Consider the following 18365-nt stretch of genomic DNA (forward strand, 5'->3'; position numbering starts at 1 on the left):
ATTTTCTTTTCCAAAGGTTTTCATTTGTTGGGTTTCTTTCCCACCACGTTTGCCAAAGAAAGAGTTTTATTTTGGGTGACCTGGAGCATTCCAGATGATGTTCCAGTCATGGTTGTTTGGATTTGAATGGCTGCGTGTTTGTTTTGTAAAAAGATTGCAGCTGACTTGTTATCGAATTTTCCAGCTTTTGTCCAGCTAGAATAAAGAAAATTCGGTTCATTATGAAGTGAGACCGTGTGGAAGGTGTTTTGGATGTCTATGGGTAGTTCTTGGAAGATTGAGTTCAAATTGGAGGTGATAGCTTGTTCAAATGGCTTTCCAACAATAGGTCATATGCCTAATTCCGCTGAGAAACGAGAAAGTTATGACTGTTTTACGAAGAACTGGCGAAACTGTTCCGTCTCGGGCCCGTTCGGGCGGATTTCGCCCGACCTGGTCGGGTGGTGCGCCAGTTTGTGCGCTACACGCATTTTTCGGTATTTTTTCGGGTTTGTACGAGGTTCCTTATGATTATAAAATGGATTCCTGGTGTTCATTATTATTAACACAACTTATGAAACACTTTTAGCCTTTAGAATTTAGGACTCCCTCTATTATTCTCTTTGATTTTCTCCATTATAGTAAAGAAGCTCTAATCCCCCACCTCTGAACGTAGGTCAAATTTGACTGAACCACATAAATCCTTGTGTTCTTTGTTTGTTCATCTTTATAGTTTTCTCACATTTATTATTTCATTGATTTTCTGTTCCGCATTAATCAAACTACAACACCCGATTTTCTAACAATAAAAGGCACCAAAACATATAAAAAAAAAAGCAAAACTAATAGAAAATTAAACAATGAATAATAAAAGAAAAATTCAAATGAACTAAAAGTAAAGACTACCGTCCAAAGGAAGCAAAGATGGAAAGAGAAGGAGAAAATTATAGGAAATGAAAAGGAAGAATGGAAGATAGATATTTCTTTATCTATAATATTTTTCATGCTTTTATTACCCAAGTCATTGTTAATTTGAACAGTAAAAGTATGCTACTTTCAAAAAGTTATGGACAAGTAAAAGAAAAAGGTGTTGTCCATTACAAAAGAATAATAATATTATAGTCCCAAATGTTTTATACTTTTACTAGAATTTTTTGCACGCGATGCGTGCTTGAATTTTTTTCGAAACAGAAACTCGATTTTCTTCGGCATAAGAGTCAAAATTTGAACATTAGACATACAAAGAATAATTGTTTTTATTAGTTGCAAAATTTGATTGGTTTAGTTTCTGTCACTTAAGTCTCTCACCATTCTTTTTGTTTTTTTTTTACTTTTCAAAGTTAAATTCTAAGAACAAAATAGAAATTTTATTAAATTTGTGTATGATTTCTAATATTATAATTTTTTAGTTGATTTTTGAATTAAGTACAGTACTTCATAAATTGTAAAGAAAGTGGACACTTTGATTTCAAGTCAATTTTTTCATATATTGTAGTTTGTAAGTGAATTTTTAAGTTTTTATAAAGTTTTCTCATTTTAGTGATTTGCATAATGTAAATTATGCAATTTTATGATTTTAGTTGACTTGTGAGTGATTGCTATAATTATATTTTTGGTATTGTTGTTTGAAGCCCCCTTTGATTTGTAAGTGAAATTATAATTTAGAATGGGAAAGAGGGCAAAATAGACATTTCAAAAGAGGACACCATTGCTCCCCTCTTCCCTTATATAATATAATAGAGATGGAGGAATTGGAAACCAATGCGGCAATGCCTATCGACCAAACATTTTGTTTTATTGTGTGAACCAACTCCACGCATTCCTCTTCCTAATCTCAATTCTCATCAATCTCAAAGATTCCAAAACAATGCCTGTCGGAGAGGTGATTCTAGGCGCATTTCTTCAGGTACTCTTCGAGAAGCTGGCATCGGCTGGAATAAGCCAGTTTCTTAAGTTGGCCAAGAGGAAGAACAAGAAGATAGATGCTAATACCATACAAAAATGGGAACATACCCTTAGAATGATTGCAGCACTGCTTACTGACGCTGAACATCGGCGTCAAACTGATAATGGCGCTTTTTTGAAGAAATGGTTTGAAGACCTCGAAGACTTGGCTTACGACTTGGAAGATATACTGGACGAATTCGCCACTAATGCTCAACTCTATATGCTCCAGAAGGAGGCTCAGCAGGAAGATGATCATGTTCGCGATGCTCTCATCACCGGGTTTTTCGACTCTGCTAAACATAAGGTGTGTACTGTGTAGTCTATACTCTCTCGTCTTGTCGTAATTAGAGATAGGCAGTGGACCCCACCAAGATTCGTAAATCTAGATCTATTTTTTACACATCTAGATTCTCAAATTTTGGACCCTAAAGATCTGAATCCTTCTCGAGAAAAACAGATTTAGACCGGGTCCTAAATTATTATCCGAATACAAATCTATTTATTCGTTTTTATAATAATATTATTATTATATTATAATATTAGTTATTACCTACTACCTCCCTTCTTTTTTAGTTGCAACGTTTGACAAATTGCACTATTCATGTTATCTTATTTGACCATATTTATTGATTTATATGTTAAACAAAATATAGTCATGTGGGTTTGTTTGATTCGTTTCGATGTAAGCTTTCATAATATCAAATTTTTATAATTTTTACTTACATACAATTAGAGATAAAACGATTTGAAATTGTACATTAGCAAGCGTGAAAGTCAAAACGTTGCAACTAAATAAAAACAGAGGTAGTATACTAATAGATTTTTGGACTAGACCACCTTAAGTTTTACTTGATCAGTGCTGAATTTTGTTTTTTACAAGAAGAAAAATGATTTCATTTATGAGAGATAATCAAACGGTACTTACAATTAATTCTTGAAAAATAGAAATTTTCAAAATAAGTACATAACACCTTAGAACTAAATACATAATAGATTCGATTAAAATAGCTTTAATAATAAATTTCATTCGAAGCAATACAATATATGAGTTCGCTCTTATTCGACTTAACTTCCAGTAATGCATAGTAGTTTGGATGAAAATACTTATGTGGTCTTGTAGATTCTTATAAAGAATAGAGATTGTAAGACCATCTTCCTTCATTAGGCGAACAAAAAAAAAATTAAACACACTAAAATAAATATCATTTAAGAATAGATATACTTATTGGAAGCATTTAAAGAAGTTTTTGGGACTTACCACCGGTAAGAACATCAATATAAGTCCCTACAAAGATTCACAATTGAGGTCAAGAAGAAAAGAGATGAAAGAGAAACAAAAAAAAGGGTAAAAAATGAAGGAAAAACTTTAAAAAAAAAGCAGAATAAACTTAGCGATGAAGCTAGGAAAAAACCCTTTCAAAGAGAAACCGTAGAGAGAAAGAAAAACTCTCGTAAGGAGGAACCCTACAGGGACTCTATAATGAAATTGCTAACCATTATATTAGTTGTTAGCTTAGATCAGTGCTGATTAAACCTAAACCTGATGAATGCGATGTGGACTTTTATTTCTCTCTCTTTTGAAGGTAAAGCAAACACGTCTTTAGGTTGATTAGAATTGCGTTCTTTCAACTTTATTTCATAAACTTATTCGAGACTAAGTACCTTCTTTCTGTTATGATCGAATCATATCAAAGTAGAACACGACATTTCTGACTAAATCAAATCTTCAGGTAATTCATTGATTTTATTACAAAGTATGCTTTTGTATTAGAAATAAATGATTTTTCTCACTTATGCCACATGGTATAGGTTAAGAATACCAAGATTTCATTGAAAAACATATAATACAACAAGATTGCATTTGAGGATAATAGATAATGATGGATATTTAAGGTAGAGATAATCATGTAAGATCTTTTAGCTTGGTTAGATTTTGAAATGAAAACTTCTTGTATAATGATATCTTATATAGGATTTTTGATACTAACCTATGTCTTGTAATAGGTTTTTTTTTTTGAGTGGAATTGTAATAGGTTAGAAATAACCTAGAAAAAAAAAAAAAAAAAAAACTATGAAGTTTAGATTTTTGATAATGGAACATGCCTAAATAGAAGTAAGATGTTAATTTTTTTCCTTATAAATTAGCATATAAGTATGGTCAAAGTTGGCTTAGATGAGAAAATCACACAATTGCGAGATCACATTAGATAGACTAGCATTTTGTAAAAGTCTTATGTGTAATTGTTATACAATAACTTATTGTGAAATCGGTGTGAATGTATTCACCACCAATTTAAAAAGCACATTCATCACCCTCATTTTCATATTCTCATTTGATTTTCACTCTCCTTTTAACCTCTAGCTAGTTGTTATGTCCGGGCAAGAAAAATTTTCATATATTAATATTGTACTTTAAAATAATAATACTAAATACCACTTGGTCTAGTGGTTAGGATTTTAGTTTATGAACTTGAGGTCACATGATCAAAACCTATACTATGCAATTTCTAATTTTTTTTAGTGTACATGGATTACATGAAGTAAAATACTCCTAAGGAGAGCGCCTTTTGACATCATTTCCTGTTTAGGAACGCTTTTTAATATATTTATATAAATTTCTCTCCCCATCCCTCAAATCTTTAATCTCCTCCTCTTGATTGGTGGATTGCCTTCTTCCATATGTTCTTGGCAAGTCACAACTCATATAAAGAGTTGCCAAACGATAATGGAATAGAGAAAATAATACAAGTTTGTCGAAAAATGATATAAAAGAGGATAATAATGAATCATTGCTCTTATAAGTAATATCAATTTGTGTAATAATAACAAGTTATATATAAAGAGTTTAAAATGACAATAAAATAGGAGAAAATGATACAAGTTTAATTTGCTCAAAGTGACAAAAAAACAACCAATAATGATATCAGTTTGTGTAATAAGGGTAAGGTATATAAAAAGTTTAAAATGATAATAAAAATAGGAGAAATAATACAAATTTGTTGAAAAATGACATAAAAGTGGATAATAATGATATTAGTTTGTGTAAGGTATAAAAAGAGTGAACAAATGATAATGAAAGAGGGAAAATGATACAAGTTTGCCGAAAAATGAGTATGTAATAATATTATTTATTTTATAAATGATATATATTTTAGAGATGGCAAAATAGGACCGCACCCGACCTAAAGCCCGTTTTTCACCGCAAAACAACAACATGAAATAAACTAAAACCTAAAAAAACACGACCCAACCATGACTAGTATGACTCGCAACTTTGCAGGAATCATTTTTTCTCTCCGTCTATACCAACCGTACTACGTAGATATGATCAATCAAATACCGACAATCGTCTTCTAATGTTACCTACTTATTTTCAAGGGTTTTCAGAAATTTTACATAATATAAAAGCTCTTTTTATCATGAGAAACAACCCGGTTACCTGCCGAAAACTACTCTAACCAAACCTACCCGATCCGAAGTGACCCAAACCGAAATGATAGTAGAATATTTTTCACGGACATTAAAAAATTGAATTTAAACTCTCTTAGCAAGTAAGTTCAACAACTAAATATAAATAAATAATGAAACATAACCCCTCAAAAAAAAAAAAAAATGAAACATAAATGCTTCTAGAATGAAGTCTAAATATCACATGTCTGTGTGACACTATTAATCCAAAATATTAGCATAGGTAAAATAACTTAAACTTTTTTAAGCAATTGGAATTATTCTACTTACTTGACTTACTTTATACTAGTTAGTATGTGTTTTATTTAATTATTACGAAAAAGTCGATCATGCCTAAATTGACCCGATTTGAATCAACACGACCCGTTTAAAACCCGAACCAATGTTGATCCGAGTCATCAAATACGTTTATGCCCCTAAATTTCATGGACACGAGACGACTCTACCTGAACGCAAAGTTCACCCGAATATGATCTGACTTGGCCCGTATCCCACATGTATAGTCCATTTGCCACATCTATATATTTGTGTAATAATGATAAGATAGATAAAGAGTACAAATTTGTTAGAAAATCACATAATTTAAAAGTATGTAATATATTTTAATATCATATCTTTTATAAATGATATTAGTTTGTTTAATAATGATATGGTTTACAAAGTGTTGAAAAATGATAATTAAGTAAGGGAAAATAATATAATTGTGCTGAAAAATGACATTTAATGATATCATTTCTCTTACAAATGATATATGTTCATGAAATAATAACATAAATAGTTGGAAAATAATAATGCAATAGGAGAAAATGACATGAAACAACTCCATAATAATACAAGTTTGTTTCTGACAAAGAAGTTAGTTATATGATATGAAAGAGTTTTATAAATGACATGAGACAACTTGAAAGTGATATAAAGTATGTGAACAATGACATGTAGCACTAATACTAGTTCACACATGTAAGATGTTTTTATACAATAAGTTATGGTGTAATATGCTACATGTAATACGCAAACTTTAAATATATTAATTTACACATGTGAGATTTTTTTTTGAATTAGTGTGTAACATGTTACACTTAAATGCACCTTATAAAATATCAAACTATAATAAAATTTTTCTAATATATTGGGTTAGAAATATTAATACATTGAAATTCTGAACCACCTCCATGACTCCATCGACGTAAAAATTGTCATGGATTGATATAATTATATAAATATATAATTGCACAGTCCAAAAATAACTGTCTTTCATTACATATGGCTAGCGAGAAGTTTATTTGGTGTACTTATCATCTATGTAGCATGGGTACTTCTTCTAGGTCACGTACTCGTACCCGTACCCGATACGATACGTATCCTGTATGGGTACGCGTACCCTTTCTTAAAATTTCAAAATCTCGCCGTTTTATGTCTCCGTACCCGAATCCGCACCCGTATCCGTACCCGTCTATGTGCAACCTAGCTTATCATAGTCTCCGCTCTCTAGAATTGTAATTTGAAGCGGACATGATAATTCTCCTTGTCATCATTGGTTAAAAAAAACTTCAATGAGCTTCATCATCCAAAAGTCCAAATCCGTAGCTTATAGTCTCCTGTAACTTTTGTTTATTTATTCAATTTTTTTTTCTTTTAGTACTCTATCATCTATGGGAAGTCCTTTTATGTGTATAGGGGCGAAGTATACTTCCTTTTTTTTATTATTACATTGTATAAAATTATACAATTCCTTCTTTTTACCAATACACTTCATATTATATAAAATTATAAATGACACATATTTCATCCGTTCCATAATAACTATAACACTTTTTACTTCGGACGTGTTCGGCACAAACTTTTTAAATAGCTTTTAGTATCTTGACTCAGTCAAAGTACTAATTAGAAAAAATAATAGCGTTTGGCAAGGGTATAAGAAGCTTTTAGCTAGTGGTACAAGTAGTGTTTTAGTAGTGTTTGTCAAACGCTACAATGTGTAGCGTTTAGTGGTGTATAAATTATATGTTAAAAGTTTTATTTGAGTTTTTAACCAGTTATTCTTAAACTATTTTGACAACTTCTTTTACCAAACATCAATATTTTATACCGCTACTGCCACAACTACTGTTGCCGAACACGTCCTTCTTCATATGTTTGTTCACGATAATCATACATCACTCGCCAAATATAGAACATACAACCCTAGTCTCTACTCTAGTACATTCCCTAAAAAAAAACCACTATTGACTTTTGGAGTACAATTTCCCTCCTCTCCTCAATTCCCACCAAATTTCCCAACTTTCTCAACGGCTTTCTGTCTTTCTCTCTCTTCTCTTCCCCTGTTTCAGTACGTATGAAGCGTAAATCAAAGTACCCATTAATGGCAATAACCTTTAAATCAATCAGTACTCTCAATTTCTTCATCTTCCGTCCTATTTTTATTTCTCTTACTTCTCCTTCTTCTTTCTCTCTCTTAAATCATTACCAACAATGTGGAATTACCCAGAAAATCAAAACCCATTTGCAGAATCAAGCTCAAGTACCCAGAATTATCATGCCGAAGAAGACGAAGAAGCTTTGAAATTGGCAGCTTTAAAGCGCTCAAATACTTATAATCAAGTTAGAACTTCACTTTTTAAGAGAATTTCAGGGGATAGATGATTTTACTAGAATTTCTAATTTTCTTTTATTTGAACGTCTTATATACTATGCTAGTAGGGGCCATGAGGCCTATGACCCTCTTAGACCCCTTATATGTTCCGTCCCTGTGTGTATCAGAAGTCTATCTACATTGCATCATGTCTTGTTCTTTTTAATATTTTGTGAATTTATAATTTACTTAAGTAATTTATAAGAAGAGTGAAAGTCTTGAGTAATTAATAATATGTGCCAACTACTTTTGTTTCTCCGATCAGGTTAAAAGCTTTTTAGCTCGTGGTTCTACTTCTACCGCCGGACAACAATTTCAATATCCTAAGGGAGACCTTCCATCAAGAATCAGAGAAATTAGCATCCGCTTAGAACGTATTCACACTCAGGCTAGAGATTTTGGCCTTATAGCCAATAGCATCATACAGCAACAGACACACCGAACAGAAGCATCAAATGCAAGCTGGCGACAGTCCACATCTTTAGTTTGCGAAAAAACTATTTATGGAAGGAATGACAAGAGAAACGAGATTATTGAGAAGTTGTTGAAGGATGAGCCCAGTTATGAAAATGTTGTTGTCATTCCTATTGTAGGAATGGGAGGCGTTGGGAAGACCACTCTTGCTCAATATGTATTCAACGATGAGCAACAGTTGAAGGGTCACTTTGATCTCAAGGCATGGGTGTGTGTATCAGACGTGTTTGATGTCACACGTATCACAACAGAGATTTTGAACTCGTTCACCAATGGTAAGCACAATTTTAGCAGCTTGAATCAGGCACAAGAAAACTTGATGAAGGTGCTGAAAGGCAAAAAATTCTTAATCATTCTTGATGATATTTGGTCTGAGAAATACAGTGATTGGAATGCACTCCAAACACCTTTCAGACAAGGGTTAAAAGGAAGCAGGATTATTGTCACTACAAGAAAAGATCTCTCTGCAAAGATGGTGATTAGTAATCCAACTCACAGCACCACCATCTATTTAAAACTTTTATCTGATGATGATTGTTGGTGCATATTTCATCAGCATACCAATTATGATCTTGACCTTGCTGAGATGCGGGATGATATTGTAAAGAAGTGTGCAGGATTGCCTTTGGCTGCAAAAGCTCTAGGGGGTCTCATCAAATGTACAGAGGATAAGCGCCAGCGTCAAAGTATATTAAAGAGTAGTATTTGGAGCGAGAAGAGCGATGTTTTACCAGTTTTACGGTTGAGTTACCATCATTTGTCATCTAATCTGAAGCGCATCTTTGCATACTGCTCTGTACTTCCTAAAGATTACAAATTCGATGAGATGGAAGTTGTCAAGTTGTGGATGGCTCAGGGTTTTATACCAGAAGACAATAGCGAAAAAATGGAAGATGTAGGCCATGACTACTTTTTTGATCTAGTATCAAGGTCATTGTTTGAAGAATGCTCCCCTTCTGATTATTATGGAGGAAGACCAGGTCCAAGGAAGTTCATCATGCATGACCTTATCCACGATTTGGCTCAATGGGCTGCAGGGGACATGTGTTGTGTAATGGGAGCTATGAATACACAAACAAATCCGAAAAGAATTCGTCATATATATCTTACTGAGAATGATGTTGATGAAATGCTGGGAAATAAACTCTTGAATCCTCCTCAATTGCGAACTTTACTTTGTCTTCCAGTACTCCCGAAATATGTTTATCTTGTTGGCCTGAAAATTGAAGTTCTAGAATGTGTTCAAAGATTTACGTATATACGCGTTCTGCTTCTATGTTCTGAAATAATTGAAGTGTTGCCAGAGTGTATTGGTGACTTGATACACCTGCGGTATCTTTTGCTCAATCTACCAAATGTTAGAGTATTGCCAAAATCAATTAGCAAACTCTGTAACCTCCAAACACTGGACTTGCGAGGTTGTGAAAACCTTCAAAAGGTTCCAGATGTTAGGTTCCTGAAAAAACTTCGACATATGCACATTGAAAGGACTAGTTTGCAAGAAATGCCATTGGGAATGGCAAGATTGAAAAGCCTGCAAACTTTGGATAGATTTGTCTTAACAGCTGGGTGCGGATCCAGGTTACAGGAGCTGAGCAACTTGCTTCAACTCAATGGCAAATTAAGCATCTGCAGATTACACAATGTGACAAGCGTTGAGGATGCACATAAAGCCCAATTGCATGAAAAAAAGGGTCTCGAAAAGCTCCATCTAGAATGGGAGTCTTGGAGCGATGAGATTGATGACAACACTAAAATACAAGTGTTAGAGCACCTAAATCCTCACACTTCCATCAAAAAATGTTTCTTAAGAGGGTACTGGGGCTTGACATTCCCAACATGGTTGGGAGATTCCTCTTTTAGTCTCATGGTTAATATAGAGCTCGTGGATTGTAAGAAATGTGAAAGCATGCCTTCACTAGGGCAGCTACCCTCGTTGAAGAATCTTAGGATTCAAGGAATGGATGGTATTAAGCAGGTAGGGTTGGAATTTTATGGGAGTCTTGGGTGTTCAATTTCTTTTCCCGCTCTGGAAACTCTAAGTTTTTACGACTTGGAATCATGGGTGAAATGGGTGCACTTACCAGTTGAAAACAACAAGGCATTCCCCTGCCTTAAAGAGCTTTCAATTACAAGTTGTAAATCTTTACAGGATGATCTCCTTCCGAATTTACCTTCTCTTAAAGAACTCCTTATTCAATCTTGTCCATCTATTACCTCTATTAGTCAGATTCCCTTGACCATCCAATCATTGGAGATTGATAACTGCGAGAAGCTACATGCTTTACAATTCATTGAATTAGCATCTTCCTCTTGTAGCGACAAGGAGATTGAAGATACAGTAAAGCCACATGGACTCTCTGCAAAGGTTGGATCTCAACTTCCCCATGACACCAATGTGAAAATAATAAAATGCCCTAATCTCATATCGTTACTAGAAGGTTTTCTGTGCCCAGCTTTAAAACAGCTTGAATTCAGAGATTGCAACAATATGGAAGGTCTTCCTAGCCAGATGCACAAGTTTACCAACCTCCAATCATTATCCATTCAAAAATGTCCAAGAATCGATTGCTTTCCAGAAGGGGGTTTACCCAAAAACCTGAAAAATCTTGAAATTGAAGGTGTACACATAAAGCAGCCTGCACAACAATGGGGGTTGCACCTCCTTAATTCACTTTATGATCTTACCCTTGCAAATGTAGGTAGGTCCTCAGACTCAGCAGAGTGTAGTTCTAGTCCGTGCTCGGATCTTCATCTACCGTCTTCCTTGTCTGTGTTATACATCACAGATTTCCCAAATTTGAAATCCATATCCTGCGGCAGTACCAGTCCCAACCTCACTCTACTTCGGGTCATTGATTGCGCAAAGCTTGAATCCTTGGCTGGTGACGACTTAACCTTGCTTACTAGTCTATCACTTAAAAATTGCCCAACATTCTTTCACTACTTATTAGGCGGTCCACCCATCATCAGTTCCAACTCTCGTATTGGTGACTTGACTTTGCTTACACGTCTATCAATTTGGGATATGACCAACATAGACAAGTCGATACGAGACTGGGGATTGCACCTTCTAACTTCTCTTCATTATCTTACACTTCACAATTTAGGCAGCTCCACAGATTCAATAGAGTGCATCCCGGGTCCAGATCTTCATCTTCCCTCTTCCTTGAGGTTCTTATATATCATCGGTTTCCCAAATTTGAAATCCTTATCATGTCGTTCCAGCTTTCCCAACCTGTTTAGGTTGTCTATCCAGTGTTGCCCCAAGTTTGAATCCTTTGGTGACAATGACCTTCCTTCATGGCTTAAACATGTGTATATTTATGATTGTGATTTGATAGAACAACATCTAAAAAGCAATCCTGTACACCGTATAACTATAGGCTCGGAATATCATCCTCCTTCCTATTAAAGTTGGATCGATTTTGTCTGCTAGCAAATTATGTGAAGTTTTCCCGGACTTGGATTGGTTTCACAGAGGAAGCATTTTGTAATACCTGGTCTTTTCTTACGTTTGCATCTCCTTCAACAATCCTTTTTAGGTAATTATATTAAGTTATTTATTTGTCAAAATTTCCTATATGCTGCATCAACATACTCAAAAATTCATATCATGTGTATTTTTTTTTTTTTTTTTTTGTTGTTGCAGCCATGGGTACTGAACATTTGAAGAGCTTGTACTACTAGCAAGTTTTCTGCCAAAGTCAAAAAGCTTGAGACATCTGCTTTATAAGTAAGGTTCTTGTCGCGTCTTTTAATATGAATATCCTTTTTTCTTACTGTTAAATTGAGATAAAAGCACTCACAAGCTGTCATTTGCAGCATGAGTTAATATATCCTGGATGGTCTATATGATTTATATATGTTGGCCTTATTGGTGATGCTACTAGATCAGCTTATACATCTATACGCCTTCTTTATTTGAAAAGAGATCCTTGATTGCTTCAATTATTAACATGTTACAATTGTGATCACAGCACAATAATATCACATGAACAGGGAGCTAGGCATCTTAGAGGAGCTCACTTACTGCAATTGTCGTGGACTCGTGGTAATCACAATCTTAGTATCGCGTCTAGGGAAGACTATATAGCAATCAAGTATGTAATCAAATATATTGCCTAGATGATGCTTCTACTTGCAGTCTTGGACTTCTACGATGGGTTTCAATGTGTCCTTTCAGGTATTTCAAATTCTTTTAGTATCACTTTTTCTTTGCATTACTTGTGCAGATTCTTGTCTTTTTTTCTGTTATAATTTTTGTGGGATGTAAATATATGTAATTACTAATATAGGACCTGCAAGAGGCTGTGAGTGGCAAAAAAATGTGTTCCAATTAAATCTTGGCGATTCTTATTTGTGGCACTTCCATGTGCTGTGCAGCGGTGCTCCTCAGAATTCATTTCACATATGACCAAGCATGGGTAAATCTCTCAGTCTCTTTCTCTCTACTATGCCTCAGTCACTACTCACTAACTATGTCCCTTTTCCTACAACGCAAAACATGAAAATAAGCTGGTCCTTTTGTACAATTACATGATATGTGGGCTATCAATAATCAAAGTTATAGTGCTAGACAGTAGTTTCATGCACAGATTGGGAAAAAAATAGAGGGAAGAAACTGTGTATTTTTTTTACTAGTACATCTTTGCTAGATATAATCTCTGTCATTGCTTAACTTATTACTGTTTCGCTTGCAGGATAAAAAGCTTTAACAAGAGTTCAGAATACTCCTGAGACATTCACGACAGCTTGAGGATTACTTATGTCATTGGCAAAACAATTATTCAGAAGATAATGCTGATAAGTAATAACTATGGAAGAAATTTCATTTTCTACCTCTGAACTTTATGCAGTGGCTGATAAGATTTTCATGTCACTTGATAACAACGCTATGTACAATATGCATTTCTAAGTGAGTGCTCACTATTTCCATGAACAACATCTGAAAAGCAATCCTGTACACCGTATAACTATATGCTCGGAGTATCATCCTCCTGTATTTTGACTATTAAAGTTGGATGAATTTTGTCTGCTAGTCATGTGAAGTTTTCCAGTGCTTGGTCGGACACCTGGATTGGTTTCTCAAATGAAGCATTTGGTAATACATGTTCTTTTCCTAAGCTCACAACTCCTTCAACAATTCTTTTTAGGTATTTATATTTTGGAATTCACTTATTTGTCAACTTCTCTTGCCTGCTTGCTTCGACATACTCAGAAATTCAATATCATGGTCTTTTTTTATTGTTGTTGCAGGCATGCAGACTTGAGTATTACTGGCCATTTGAAGAGCTTGTAATATTATCAGGTCTTCTGCCAAAGTCAAAAACCTTGAGACATCTGCTTTATAAATAAGGTTTCTTGTCCTATCCTTCAACATAAACATCTTTTTTCTTACTGTTAAATTGAGATTAAAGCACTCATAAGTTAATATATCCTGGAGGGTCTATATGATTTATATATGTTGGCCTTATTGGTGATGCTACTAGATCAGGTCATAAATCTATATGCCTTCTTTATTTGAAAAAGAGATCCATGATTGCTTCAACTTTTTGACATGTTACAATTGTGATTACAGCACAAGAGTATCATATGAACAGGGAGCTACGTCTTAGAGCAGCTCACTTACTGCATTGTCGTGGTAATCACAGACTTAGTTCCGCGTTTAGGGAAGACTATATAGCAGATGATGCTTCTGGTTGCAGTCTTGGACTTGTACTATGGGTTTCAATGTGTCGTTTCAGGTATTCCGGATTCTGTGAGTATGGCTGAATCTTTGCATTAGTTATGCTGCTTCTTTTCTTTTTTATTTAAGTTATAATTTTTGTAAATATAGGAACTGCTGAGAGGCTGTGAGTGGCAAAACAATCTGGTTCATTAGAATCTTGGAGATTCTTATTTTGTTGTGGCACTTCCCGGTGTTGTGCTGCTCGAATTTATTTCACATATGACCAAGCACTGGTAACTCTCTTATTCTCTTTCTCTCTACTGTGTTCAGTCACTGACCATCTCCCTTTTCATAGAATGCCAAACTCGAAAATAAGCTGGTCTTTTTGTACAATTTAATCAGATTACAGGGACTTTGGATACACTCTATATGTGGGTAATCAATTGAAGCTCTAGTACGAGACAATAGTTTTATGCATAGATTGGGAAAAGAAGAGGTAAGAAACATTTTGGCTAATAGCCTAATACATCTTTGCTAGATATAATATCTGTCATGGCTGAACTTATTGTTGTTCGCTTGCAGGATACGAAAGCTTTTACAAGAATTCAGAATAACCCTGAGATATTCATGCCAACTTGAGGATTATTAAGTCTTTGGCAAAGCAATTATTCAGAAGATTATGCTGATAAGTGATGCTATGAAAGACAATTTATTTCTACTACTAAACTTTATGCAGTGGCTGATAAAATTTTCATGTCACTTAAGAAAAGCTCTATGTACAATGTATATCTCTGAGTGTTCAGTTGTTCACTATTTCCATAAAATTTATACATACTCGTATTTCCAACTACTTGGAACTCTTTTTATTACCTTTTCAGCATCATCTAAAGGCAAAAATTTGTATGTGCGATTTAACAATAATAAGATCCTTGTCAGATCTTCTTATCCAAAGAATGATATGATGCACTACATGTTTATTCGGAGGATTGATATTAAGCAACTGCGGGAATCAGGATGCCTTCTACACTGATTTTAGTAAATCCAAGTTGCTTATATAAATGCAAATGAGTTTCTGCAGTACTATCACACTTCAAACAAGAATTAACATGACAAACTCCAATGCTTCAGTTTATCCTTTATTTTGCAACCTGCTCGAAGTACTCAGCCAGGCGATAAATCCATGTTTTGGCAGTACATATCTATGCCTTAACACTATTTGTCCAAGCCTATTCTCCATAGGAGGCAAGCTGCTATGTAGGAATTATTTTTAATGTTGTAATTTGTCTTAGCAGACTGGGTATATATATGCATTTGTACCTTCTAACCCAGGATTCTCTTGGTTTTGCATAAACATTTCCATGAGTAGATGAGGGAGCTTCATACTCCCACAACAAAAATACAAAATGCAAAGATTTCAGAACATAATGCAAATTTCAATTACATAATACAAGTTTTAGCTTGACCATCTTGTACTCGTACCTTCTATATGTAAGTATTGTTTAGCAGGGGTGGGCGGGTGGCATCACGTTTTGCATCCTAATCCTCTTCTTAATATCTGGTGCAAATTAAAGGCTCTTACAACTCTTCTTAAGTCTTAATACCAAACATTTTAGGAAGACTTCTGATAAGGTTGAGGGATTAAGAGCTGCATTACAGTAAGTTTAGGCTCAATTAGGGTTTGATAGGAAAAATGTTGCTTTGGTTGACACTGAGAAGCATATTCTTCTTGATTTGGAGAAGTGGAGTAGAATTGATGAGCAGATATGGCAACAAAAGTCCAGAGCTGATTAGATACCTCTTGAAGACAACAAATCTAAATACTTTCATGCTTACACTAAAGTGAGGCAGACACAGAACACTATCAAAGTTTTACTTAGATGATGGTGTAAGATGTCATATTCATGGGTTAATAAAGCAGTTATAAGCTTTTATCAAAGATTAATGGGTAATGTTGCTTCTACTTTGCCTATTTGTTGACAAAGACACTACTACAAACTAATTTTATGGAGTCACCTCAAAACACCCTATAATGTCGCCTCAAATACGACTGCCATGACTCTGTAGCTACCGACAGGATAAGCTCCTTCTATGGAGTCGCTTGTGCGCATAGACACACATTTTGTCTAGACAAATTAACTATTCCTATGTTTCCCTTGTGCCTATGGTTGATAATGCTTGTTCTGTTAAGAACATCAGACCTATAGCATGCTGTAGTGTTCTTTTCAAAATTATTTCGAATTTTATAAGTAATGGTTTGATTGGTGGCAGTCAATCTGGTTTTATAAAGGGTTGAGTCATTTTTTAGAATATTATTTTGAGTAATGAGCTTAGCAAGGGGTACAGGAAGAAGCATATTTTTCATAGGAGCATGATCAAGATTAACTTACAACAGGCTTATGACTCAGTTGAAGGACCTTTTATTTGATATTTTTGGTTTGATTGTTGATTGGGTTATGGTTTGCTTCAACACTATTTCTTACACTTTCAATGTTAATATTATTTCTTGTCTTTTTTTATGTCTGTTATAAATTTTGTGGGATGTAAATATATGTTAATTACTAATATAGGACCTGCAAGAAACTGTGAGTGGCAACAATGTGTCCATTTAAATCTCGGAGATTCTTATTTTGTGACACTTTCCTGTGCTGTGCTCTGCTCCTCGAATTTAGTTCACATATGACGAAGCATTGCTAACTCTCTCTTTCTCTGTCTCTCCACTGTGCTCAGTCACTGACTATCTCCCTTTTTATAGAACACAAAACACGAAAATAAGCTGGTCTTTTTTGTACAATTTAATCAGGAGGCACCGAGGCAGGGGCTTTACAATATACGTTGGCTATCAATCGAAGTTATAGTGCTAGACAGTAGTTATATGCACAGATTGGGAAAAAAAGGTATTAAACTGTGTTTTTTTTGGAGTACATCTTGCTAGATATAATCTATATCATTGCTGAACATATTGTTGTTTCGCTCGTAGGATAAAACGCTTCAATAAGATTCCAGAATAATCTTGATCCATTCATTGCAGCTTGAGGATTGTGTTTGGCAAAGCAATTATTCAGAAGATTATGCTGATAAGTGATAACTATGGAATACTCCCTCCGTTTCCTAAAGATCTTCCCACTTTCCGTTTAAGGGTGTTTCCAAAAGATCTTCCCACTTTTGCTTTATTCTTTATTTGGCAAAACAAATTTCCCTATTTACCCTCTCATGTCACTATCATATGGTCCACCATTACATTATTAATTCAATTTTACTCCCTTTCTCTCTCCTACTTTAACCCTTTTTTATTTGTTTATTTATCTTAACCTCTTTCTCTCTCCTACTTTACTCACACCATGCCCCACACAACTTGATTTTCCTTGGTATCTGTAGGAACAGTAAGTGGGAAGATCTTTAGAAAACGGAGGGAGTACATTATATGTGGGCTACCAATCGAAGTTGAGAGTATTTGACACTAGATTATGTACCAATGGAGAGGGAAAAGGTAATAAACAGTTTTATTGTTTTGACGAGTACATCTTGCTGGATATAATCTGTATCACTACTGAACTTATTGTTGTTTCGCTTGCAGGGTACAAAAGCTTTAACAGCAGGACAGAATAATCCTAATACGTTCATGCCAGCTTGAGGATTATTTATGTTTTCGGCAGAGCAAACTTTTAGAAGATTATGCTGATAAGTGATAAGTGATGACTATGAACGGCATTTCTATCACTGCGATGTTTAAGTCAATTGATAACAATTTTGTACATGTCTCGTATCTGAGCGTGCATTATTTTCATAAATACTTCCTCCGTTTCACAATAAGTGAAACATAGAGAAAGTGGGGGAGTTACCAAGGAACTTAAAGAGAGAAAGTTAGGACTATAATGAAGTAGACTGGAGAAGTATTGAAGTTGTGGTCCCCTTACTTTTTGGTGGTATATTTGTAATAAGAGTGAATTTTTTTTACCATTTGGAGCTTGGTTTCACTCATTATAATTATTTCAAATAAGAAAAGTGTTTCACCTATTGTGAAACGGAGGAAGTATATTACTTCTTCTTTTCCTCACCTCTGATCTCGGTTAATCGCCTTTTTAGCTTTATCTAAAAGGAAAAGTTTGTATTTGGCAATTTAACAATTTTGAGAGAGTATAGATAGACTTGATAACTTTTTGTAATTCTTATATCACTATGAATTATGAGCCAATT

The 18365-nt window shown here is 34.5% G+C and overlaps 1 protein-coding gene and 1 long non-coding RNA gene across 7 annotated transcripts; both read left to right on the forward strand.

The window, feature by feature from the left end:
* Positions 1-1734: 1734 nt before the first annotated feature.
* Positions 1735-15021, forward strand: LOC104887639 (putative disease resistance RPP13-like protein 1). Of its 6 annotated transcripts, none has more exons than XM_019248049.3 (12): positions 1735-2230; positions 8292-12045; positions 12153-12236; positions 12481-12686; positions 12799-12927; positions 13204-13418; positions 13543-13656; positions 13760-13859; positions 14082-14247; positions 14340-14464; positions 14574-14667; positions 14754-15021. In XM_019248049.3, the coding sequence occupies exons 1-2, from the start codon at positions 1847-1849 to the stop codon at positions 11913-11915; spliced, it is 4008 nt and encodes a 1335-aa protein (XP_019103594.1). In that variant the 5' UTR covers positions 1735-1846; the 3' UTR covers positions 11916-12045; positions 12153-12236; positions 12481-12686; positions 12799-12927; positions 13204-13418; positions 13543-13656; positions 13760-13859; positions 14082-14247; positions 14340-14464; positions 14574-14667; positions 14754-15021. The 6 variants fall into 6 exon arrangements, with proteins under 6 accessions (XP_019103594.1, XP_048494129.1, XP_019103593.1 ...); XM_048638172.2 differs by having other exon boundaries at positions 13553-13656; XM_019248048.3 differs by having other exon boundaries at positions 13204-13656.
* A 661-nt stretch (positions 15022-15682) lies between these two features.
* On the forward strand, positions 15683-18365 carry LOC130590319 (uncharacterized). The gene is made up of 3 exons (XR_008967904.1): positions 15683-17065; positions 17149-17658; positions 17746-18365. It is a non-coding gene; the product is annotated as an uncharacterized LOC130590319 (long non-coding RNA).

Source organism: Beta vulgaris, chromosome 2, assembly GCF_026745355.1.
Source record: "Beta vulgaris subsp. vulgaris cultivar EL10 chromosome 2, EL10.2, whole genome shotgun sequence".
Taxonomy (NCBI): Eukaryota; Viridiplantae; Streptophyta; class Magnoliopsida; order Caryophyllales; family Amaranthaceae; genus Beta; species Beta vulgaris.

Coding starts and splice junctions, on each gene's coding strand:
- LOC104887639 (XM_019248048.3), top strand. CDS start 1,847: ATGCCTGTCGGAGAGGTGATTCTAGGCGCATTTCTTCAGGTACTCTTC. Junction 2,231..8,291: donor TCGACTCTGCTAAACATAAG/GTGTGTACTGTG, acceptor TTCTCCGATCAG/GTTAAAAGCTTTTTAGCTCG.